At 45.6% G+C, this 10,051-nt stretch overlaps 1 protein-coding gene across 1 annotated transcript; it reads right to left on the bottom strand.

Annotated features, from left to right (window-relative positions):
• Positions 1-206: 206 nt before the first annotated feature.
• On the bottom strand, positions 207-9,473 carry Uchl1 (ubiquitin carboxyl-terminal esterase L1 (ubiquitin thiolesterase)). The gene is made up of 9 exons (XM_013008953.1): positions 9,350-9,473; positions 9,235-9,246; positions 8,652-8,780; positions 6,055-6,205; positions 3,405-3,490; positions 3,282-3,329; positions 2,299-2,365; positions 1,516-1,574; positions 207-588 (listed from the first exon to the last, which is right to left on the bottom strand). Exons 1-9 carry the CDS (start codon positions 9,380-9,382, stop codon positions 502-504), a joined length of 672 nt encoding a protein of 223 aa, XP_012864407.1. The 5' UTR covers positions 9,383-9,473; the 3' UTR covers positions 207-501.
• Between the last annotated feature and the right edge of the window lie 578 nt (positions 9,474-10,051).

Raw genomic sequence — 10,051 nt, 5'->3', positions numbered from 1 at the left:
AGACAGTGCCCAAGCCCAGAATTCAGGCCCCACAACCAAATCCTCCCCCCCAAAAAAAGGAATGGGGAGGAATGGCTCCAGTGGTAGCCAGCTTTGCCTAGTAAACACACAGCCCTGAGTCCAAACCCCAACAATTTGGGATAAAGTAGGGAGGAGGCTAAGAGAAAATGAAGAGTTTAAGCTTATCTCTTATGAGCAGAAAAGTCTTTTATTCCTTTTAAGGACAAACAAACCACATCCAAGGCTTTAACTACACATAACCCAAAGTAGCCATTGACAGCTTTAGGTGCTAGAGTACAGACACACAGGGGGGGGAAACAATCACAGCTGAAGCCCACACCAACTTGGCTCAGGACAGGAGAGCTCTGCTAGTGCTGGGGTGTAAGGGAGCATGAAAGAAGGTGACAGCTGAGTTTACAAGGACTGAAGCACAGTAGGCTGCTTGGGCAGGAATGTGCGCTCAGGCTATGGGACAGAACAGCCAGGCCCTTCCAACAGAGCTTAGGCTGCCTTGCAGAGGGCCACAGCGGAAAAGCGAACCTCTCCTTGCTCACGCTCAGTGAATTCTCTGCAGACCTTAGCAGCATCCTGAAAAGAAGGAATGATGTTAATATCCAAACAAAAACCAGCTAGGAATGCATATTTCAAAGGGAAACCACTTCCAAGACCTGGTCATGTTCAGTTTACCCTAACCCAACTGCAAATCCCTCACTAACCTTGAGAACCAGGGATGAAGACAAGAGAAAACAAGTGTCACTAGACAGCACATCACCTGTTTCCTGCACAAGCTGACTCCCTTCTATTTCCACCAAGTGCTTCTGGGTTTTTGCCTCTGCCTCATTTTTTTTGCAAGTAAACTAAACCACTCTTTCTCTCAAATCTCAAGAGAACTGAATGGTATAATTAAGAAATGTTCCTCTATACAAGCAAATTGATTCTATTCTAGACTCATCTTTAGGTTGAAACGGTCTATAGTGAACCTCCCTCTTATCCAGAATCAAGAGGTTTTGGTAGTCATTTCTACCAGGATGGCTATCCAGGATCTTGTCAGTCATGTTTTTCAGTTTCTTTTTCCCTTCTGCAACAGAGAGCCATGTGGAAACAAACACGTGAAATTTACCTAACCAGAATCCTTAGTGCACTACCTATCAGATTGACCAAAAACTAAGGATCTTAAAAGAGAATTGGGAAGGCTCGGAGGACTGTTAATCTCAGTCTTCCGCAACAATGTAAACTGACAGGGCGACAGTGATCACCTTAATCCCACAGGGAAACAAGGCAATGGTTTCCAGCTAATTCTAACTGTGGACTGAACACATAAAACACATTATTCAGGGCTTCTTTGAAGGCTCCTGTTTAAAAGCCACTTGCTGTAAGACAAGATGGGTAGAATTACTGAAATGATCTTTAAGCCCTAAAGACTATTAACCCAGAAAATAGATGCTGGCAGCCCTGAATGTGTCAGCACATTAGACAATGTGGCTGGAAAATATGGGAGGGGTGTCCCAGGATTACCTGCAGCAAGGAGTCCTCGGAACTAGCGCCATGGTCCACCGGAAAAGGCATTCGTCCATCTACAACAAAGAAGTTGGGCATGTCAAATTTCCTGCATTTTCAGGCCAACCTAAAGGGAAGTTGTAAATTCTTCCAAAAACCACTGTACTCCCATCAAGGAACATATGAAGAAACTTGAAGGTTTGGTTGTGAAGAAATAAGCTACAGAGGCTCAAGAGTCCCTAAGTATCCACTCTAGGCATGGTCAGTCTGTAACTAATGGCACCACGCAAATCCAAGCCAGATCTTAATAGAAGCAATCATGCCAAATCTTGGAAGCACTACAGAGCAAAAGTCAGCTGGTCTCTGGGGAAAGGCAAGAAGAAATCTCTGAGAGCTCACTTGCCCTCCTATGACTACCAGGTACCCCATGAGTCCATCCATAAGTGATGTCTCAACTTGAGTCTTTCTCCATTAATATAAAACAGAAATAATTATAACATCCAAATTCATACAAACAAGGTCATCCAGACACTGATCCTTGTCTGAAAGGATGGCCTAGGAGATGCTATGGAGAGCCAGGAAGAGGAAGTGTGGCTGCCTGGAGTCCTCACTGCTTCGTAACTAAAGGCATTCATTCAGTAGGTCAGTAGCCTAAGTTCTGTGGGTATTGTAGATAGTTAAGGGCCCACTGGCTGGCCTCTCCTTCTCTGGCTTCAAACAGTGAAGTACTACCAGCATACACCATACTGCATCAAAGAATGCAGGAAAACATACTGAGTTTCAAAATGGAGTGATACATACCTAGTTCATAGAGATGGCCGTCCACATTGTTAAACAGAATAAAATGAAAATTCACCTTGTCATCTACCTGAAAAGTTCAAGAAATTTTTGAAAATGGGAGTTATATGAACTTATTAAAATAAACTTTAGAATGAAACAGTTTGCTTATTTCTTAAGAAGTATTACAGCTCATAGTCATGAATTTCCTATGAACAGGGCCCAAGTCTAAACCTTCTAAGGCAGAAATGCTGGAATCCTTAAGATAGCCTAGCTTTTTGGTTACTGCTATGTCATGTTTTTTCTTGATAAGGAAAAATTCAGGCTTATCTCAGGAAAGGTCATACCTAAAGAGAGGTTATTAAGGCAGTTTCCTTGAAGAAGTTCTGTTTGTTCTATTTACATTTCTGGTGCTGGGGACTAGACCCAGGGCCTCTTGCATGTTATGCATAAGCTGAATCACTGGACTACATCCCCGGGTCCCCATTATGGTACATTTAAAGCTCTTTTTTTGGTTGGTTGTGGGGCTTGAACTCAAGACTTGGGTGCTGTCCCTGGGCCTCTCTGTACTCAAGGCTAGCACTCTACCACTTGAGCCACAGTGTATGTGGTACTGAGGAATCAAACCCAGAGCTTCGTGCATACTAGGTGAGCATTCTACCACTAGGCCACATTCCCAGCCCTCACTTAAATCTTTTTAGAATAGAGTCTTGTTATTACATTTTACTCTCCTCACATGGCTTTGAAAGGTGGGATGCTAATTATGAACAGAGGTATTAATTACTCTGTAAAACTCATATGCATCTACACATAATACTATTGGTTTGAATTACACATTATTTTAACTACCAATTCAATTTCTGAAGACACATTTTGGGGAACTGAGCTAGTCAAAGTATCATTTTCTGTCATCATTTGGCCCTGAGTAGGTAACTTTATATCCAATCCTGCAACTATTCCAACGGAAACACAGGCAGCACCAGACTCAGATGTAGACTTTCATTTACCCGACACTGGCCCTCCTGTGCCACGGCATCATGGGCTGCCTGGATGGCCTGCGGAAAAAGAAAAAAATCAACACAAAGCTCTCCACAGTAATTTCAAAGCAATGCTCTGGAAGTTCTTCATACCTCATTCTTTTCAAAGCATTTAGCTCTGTCTTCAGGGGACATCTTCTCCGTCTCAGAAAGAAACTGTTTCAGGATTGATCCATCCTCTTTAAAAAGAAAATGCAGACATTGGTTCAGACAAAATACTACAAATGGATCCATGATATTTCTGACCAAAGCTTTCACAGCATCTTCATCTTCAAAGTGGTCTCCATGGACGTGGATGAACAGTCCTTCCTTCCAGCCTGCCTCTCTTTCAAGACAGGCAGACCTCTCCATTCTTCTAGAATACAAAGCTCTTTCTCGTTGCTGCCATCCCAAACATCTTATCCCTCCCACCTCTCATTTCTTCCAGTATTTATTTAGAACATGTACTTGTGGAATGTTGTGCCTCAAAGGCAGATCTGTCTTGTCTACTGCTGTAGCTATAGCACTTAATATCATACAACTAACATCTATTGTCTATATGATACTAAAATAACATTTTAGTTGAATTAACAGTTCCTAAAGCAAGATTTTTTTACTTCAGGGTAGAAAATTCAGTCTCAGTAACTCAGTTATCCAGACAGATATTAGCATGAGGATCTTACACAGATACACGAACACCTATAGAATCTGGCTTACAAGATAGTAGCCACTGGCTTTGTCAGTGTTAAGCCCTGTTCGTGCTCAGTGTGGATAAAGCAGGAGGCACCCCAACAGCAAGGGCAACTCCCACTTCAGAAGACCTCAGCTTGAACCTTCAACTACAAACTTAAAAATCTGGAGTAGGGTATAGCTCTGTATTAGAGAGCTTGCCTAAGATACTATACACAGAGCTGAGTTCAAATCCCCAGCACCAGAAACCTCTACACACACCCATTCAAAGCTCTAAGAAGAGATTTGAATCAATTCACTGACAACAACATTACCATAGTTTTAAAATTAGAGTATTTAATCTGACCCTGGGAACACAGAATTCTAAATAAAGTGCGTTTTATAGAATAGAAAAAAACTGGGCTGAAACTTTGTCAGTCATGGGACTTGAACTTGGGTCCTGGTACTGTCCCTTAGCTTTTCTGTGGTTTTGAGCCACAGCTCTACTTCTGGTTTTCTGGTGGTTAACTGGAGGTAACAGTCTCATGGGCTTGCCCAGGCTGGCTTCAAACTGTGATCCTTAGATTCAGCCTACTAGTAGCTAGGATTACAGGTAACTGACTGAGCTGCAACTTTTTAATGTAGATCAAATGAACATCTGGAAAAGCAACTTCTAGAAGATTTAGGAATTTATGGCCAGACAAGTCATCTTTAATATCAGAAGGCTACCAAGAGTCTTGGACCTTATTTGCTTTAATAAAAATTACACAGGCTAGGTATCAGTGACTCACATCTCTAATCCTAGCTACTCAGGAGACTTGAGATTGTAAGACTGGAGTTCTAATCCAGTTTGGGCAAGAAAGTTCATGAGACCCTTAGCTCCAACTGACCACCAAAAAGTCAGATGTAGAGCTATTGCTCAAGTCCCAGGAATGGCATGCGCACACATTCACACCCACACAAATTACACACACAAGTGTACATTTGAACCCAGGATTGTATGCAAGACAGGTAAGAGCTCTACCACCTAATTATATTCCCAACCCAATTTTTCTTGAGATAGGGTCTCTGCCTATGTTGCTTAAGCTGGCCTTGGGCTGGGCTCAAACAACTTTCCTGCCTCAACCTCCCAAGTAGCTGGGACCATAGGTACACACCACCATGCCTAGCTGTTGTATCTAACCTGCTGCCAGTAACAGGGCTACCTCCCTACCCATATGCCTTAAGTATTTGGGACTACAGGCAAACACCACCATACCCAGCTATTTATCTAACCTGCTACAATTGACAGGGTAGCCTCCTCACCCCTACCTCCCAGCCATTGTCTAAACCACTATCACCATTTCTGTAAACACTGCTACATCTACCGGTTTACATTTATGACTGACTGGTTTTGAGCTAAAATAGTTAGATGAGAATCCTAAAAGGTTTATTATTAACCTTTTAAGAAACATTTGCCTACTTATTCTAGATCACATGTAACTGCCACGACACTCTGACCCACTTACTGTTCACTCTGCCTCTGTCAAGCTCAAGGGCTCACACTTGCTTCCCCATATCATACACAGTATTCACTAGGGGTGGGCAAAGTTCATTCACAGTACAATATTTAAGGCTCTGGCTTGCTGCCCCAGGACCTCCATACCATCAGGTAGCTGCTGTCAAGTTATTCTGGTCTCCCCATTGCTTAGAAGACAAATCAATGACAGGCCTTAGCTGTGGGCATTTTCTGATTAGCATCACCTCTAGCTCCAAATTGAGAATTCAAAAGAAACAGGTGAGAATGATTACACCATTGGCCCTCAAGTACTTTCTTCCTTTACCTCACCCTCATGAGTCTGTGAACGAACAAAAGGGTCTACCAGAGAGGCAGCTGAGCACACCTCTTAAATGAGTTTCCTGTCAAATAAACAATAAAAACTCAATTCATGTAGTATAGCTGGGTAAGTAATGAGTGAACAGTTTTAAAACAAAACAATTTTTAAAACAATGATTTTGCTGAAAAAAACCCTGGAGATTTTTGTCATAAAGTGTTATAGTAACTAAATTCCATGCTTTTTTTTTAGAGGATGACCTGCTGTAATGTCACACGTACCAAACTGCAATTTGTCTTGATTATTGGCCACTGTGTGGATAAGTCCAATTGTACCACAAGAGTTCCCAATGGTCTGCTTCATGAAGTATACTTTAGGACTCACTTCTTGTCCCTTCAATTCTTCAATCTGTTTTTTCCTAAAGTTCTCATGCTGTGAAGGGGGAAAAAAAAACATTTACCTCTCGAAAATGCAAAGGACAAATGGCACCACAGTGCATTCTACCACCTATGTGGAAACACAAGGGGGAGGTGTGACCCAGAGCCTTGGTTCTAATTGCTGGCCAATATCCAGAGCATATTCTGTCTGGCGCCAGTGGGCTCTGAGGCCCGTAGGCTCCACCCCATGTCTCTGAGGTCCCTAGGCTCCACCCTGTGCTGCAGTGCAGATGCTGCTTTGTTGGATATTGCCCAAAGCTGTCTAGACTGCAACCTTTTAGTCTGAGATGAATGTGTCATGTCAGAAAGCAAAAAAGTCCATTTATTATTTTCCTTTTATCAATACCAATGACTGCACTGTACATAGGCATCCTAATCAAACTATGAACGATTTAGTGGCCAATTTTAATTCCAGCTGTTTTCATTTCACTATTGTGTAACACTTCTATTCTGTCCAATTAGCTATCTCTTTAGAATCAAAACAAGCAAAGAAGCCATTAAGTGAAAAAAATGAACAATTTCTTCTTCCTCATCATTTTAGAATGAGAATACAACCAGTGTTGGGTACAGGAGACTGTGGCTTTACAAAAAATTTCTCATCCTCCAAGAAAAGATGTGACTTCAAGCGCAAGAAAGATAGAATGTTCTAGCTACTTACACAGGGATACAGTGAGTCTGTCTACAGCTTTCATCTAAGACATGAGAAGTTAGGACTTGGATAACACATTTGCATAGTGGGACATTCTAGTAGTCTTGCATTACTGCACATGAATGAAGTTTTAAAGCTGGTCTGTGCCACAGAGCTCAACTTCAACCCCATCTAGTAAGAAAATCTTGCTTACTCCCAGACTCTTGAGTTGTCACTTATTGACTGTTAAGGGGTTTAATCTTTCCAGGCTAATCAGATAAAAATTTTACATGGCAGCAATCTTAGGATTATTTAATGTCTCGCATGGAGACCCTTCTCTAAATATTTCACCATCATTTAAAAGGACTGAGCTTGGCATGAAAGTTCCCAATGCCCTAGTCTGAATTAGATGCTTTTAAAATTATCATTAGCTTGCTCTTGAAGTCAACCTATAATCCTCACTTTTCACTAAATTTCCTTCAGTGCTTGAATGTCCAGTAGGCGTTCTGTATAGAATAAAAGCTCGATAAATTTGACAGACTTAAATGCAGCTAAAGGACAAAACACACATTATTCATACCAGACTGTTCTCTAAAAAGATCCAGTTGAGGCCGCAAAAGAAGCCCTGTGAGCTTTTAAGGCAAATATCCTGCACCACTGCCTCCCAGAGGCCTTGCCTGAGTGCTGCTCAAAACCTCCGAGTCATCATGGTTCCTCTAATGAAAAAGCTCCTAGAGATGCTCAAGTGGGAAACCAGAAGATTACATTTGAGTTGGTCAAGACAGTGAGTCTGACCTACAAAGATTTACAATTTTATCCAAATGTCAAACCTGCCACTGGCATAATCCTAATTCCTGTAATAAATATTTTAACCTATTAATACTTAGCCCGTTTAGTAGAAAGGCGGGGAAATTTCTCATACAGCTTGGTTTAGATTCTTACACTTCAGTTAACCTCACTGGTGCCCCAAATGCTAACAGCAGTGAGACATTACCTGGACTCCCCACACTCCAAGACAATAAATATCCAACTGGATGTTTTTATAAGATGCTCAGTTTTGAGGCACATATATTCATTCATAATTGTAGAAGGAAAACCATTCAAACAAAAGAAAAATGTGTTAGCAAGATTGTGCTAATAACCACCAATGTCACCCAGCTACAAGGTCAGAGACAAAGAGTACAGGTAGTAGACAGACGATCCCATACAGAAACCCTATACAAATGATTCAGTACACATTCAGGAGAGTGTCTAGGGGTAAAGGAGTGAGGGGGTCCCCTAAATTCATTACAAACAGGAAATGGAGCTCAACTGAACCTTTTGTGTTATGTTCAGGCAAACCCAGCCTCCTCCATTTTACAGCTAGGTGGGAGTCTAAGAAACAAACAAGGAACTGACAGTTTACAGCCCTTAAAAGGAAACAGCCAGCAGTCCCCAAGTGGAAGGCTCAGACAAACCTAATGAAGGCAAACTGGTTTACAGGGTGAATTATCTCTCTGGATGACAGGGATAATTGAATTGGGAGAAGTAGGCTCCTACTCTCCCAAATTAAGGCAATTTTGGACAAATGGGTAAGGATGCGAAGGATGTAATTAGCTTAGTTCAAAGGGGCATCCCCCAAAAAGTGTTTCATTCCTGCAGGCACCTCCCTTCTTGAGAAGCCTTGACTTTTACCCCCTACAGGTGGGGTGCGGATTAGCTAGATCTGGCGCCCGGATATGTCCAGAAAGGAAACCCCCTCCATGACCCACTGGGGTTTGAGGAGCATCATACTATGTCCCAGATCCCGCCCACCGGGGGCTTCACTCCCTACCTGGGCCGTGAGAGGAAAGAGCAGCAGCAGGGCGCAGGCAGGTGATGGCACCGAGCTCAGAGTCTCCTCCTCCAGGCCCAGCACGTCGGTGAAGCGCCACTGGCCGACGACCCCCAGCCGGGCCAACACCTGGGCGGAGGGGAGACAGGGCGGGGCCGATGCGCGGGAGGGGAGGGGAGGGGAGGAGGGGAGGGCGCAGGGTCACGACACCTGCCAGGGGGCGGGGCCAGCACGCGCGCACACGCGCGCGCGCGCCCTGCACGTCCCCACCCGAGCCGTGGAGGCCACGCCCCTCCGCCCGCTGCCCCGCCGCCCCCACGCCCCGGCGGGCGCAATGACACAGCACAAAGCGCGGCCCCCACGTGGCGCCCACGAAGCCCGGGTGCGGAGTGCGCGCGCGCCACGCCCTCAGGAGCGCTTCCCGGCGCAGCCGCCTCCCGCTGCATCCCACTCTCCATCCCACCCTTCCGAAACCCTGAGGCCCGGAGACCGGCGACCACTGCCGGGCGCTGGGTGGCTCGGTGGGCGCCTCCCCAGCCCGACGACACCGGGGGAGACGGGCGCAGCTCGAGGCGCTACTCACTTTGTTCAGCATCTGAAAGGAAAAACAAAAAACACACAATTGGGGTGGGAAGCGGTGGCCAGGCGTCCGTCCGCCCGCCGGGCGCTCCCCGGGCAGCGGAGCCCCCGGTTCTCACCTCCGGGTTGATCTCCATCGGCTTCAGCTGCATCTTCGCCAACCGCCGCAGGTGCCTCAGCCCAGGGAAGAGGAGAAAACAGCGAGCGGAGCCGCCCAGGCTCCCGCTATAAAGCGGCGGCCTGGCGCACCGTGGCTGCCTGCGCGGGGGGGAGCGGGGGCCAAACCAAGCAGGGGGACGCGGCCAGACGCCGGCCCGAGGGCGTGGACCCCCCCGCGCGCCGCGCCAATGGTACGGCCCGGCCCCCAAACCCTGCGGCCCGGCTCGCCCGCCCGGTGAGATAATCTGGTGGCGGAGGAGATGGTTTTTGTCGGTGGGTGCTTGGAGTGTATGGAGCGGTCAGGCGTGTGTGACGAAGCCTTTCGAGTTTGGGCGACATTGCTTGGAAACCCGTCCTCTGCCATCTCAAATCACTCACAAAGCTCGGGTGGGGGTCTCGGAAGCCTTTGAGCACGCACAGATTCAACAGGTATAGATTTATGGTGGGGTGTACATCCCTGTCCCCCTCCACCTCGCAGCGGTTTGCGTTGGCCCTGAGGCAGTCCATCCTCCATGTTAAATCAGACCGGTGATCCAGAATAAAAACCTGGTGTCTAACAGATATTGCATTAGTAATGCTGATGTAATGTGACTCCCCGGAGAAGAATTGGTTGGTCATGGGCATGGGGGAGATGTGGCTGCCATACAAGACACAGAAGCAAG

The sequence above is a fragment of the Dipodomys ordii genome, unplaced genomic scaffold, assembly GCF_000151885.1.
Source record: "Dipodomys ordii isolate 6190 unplaced genomic scaffold, Dord_2.0 Scaffold8, whole genome shotgun sequence".
Classification (NCBI taxonomy): domain Eukaryota; kingdom Metazoa; phylum Chordata; class Mammalia; order Rodentia; family Heteromyidae; genus Dipodomys; species Dipodomys ordii.
Note: the sequence above shows the minus strand (reverse complement) of the source record. Positions and strands in the feature narration are given on the sequence as shown.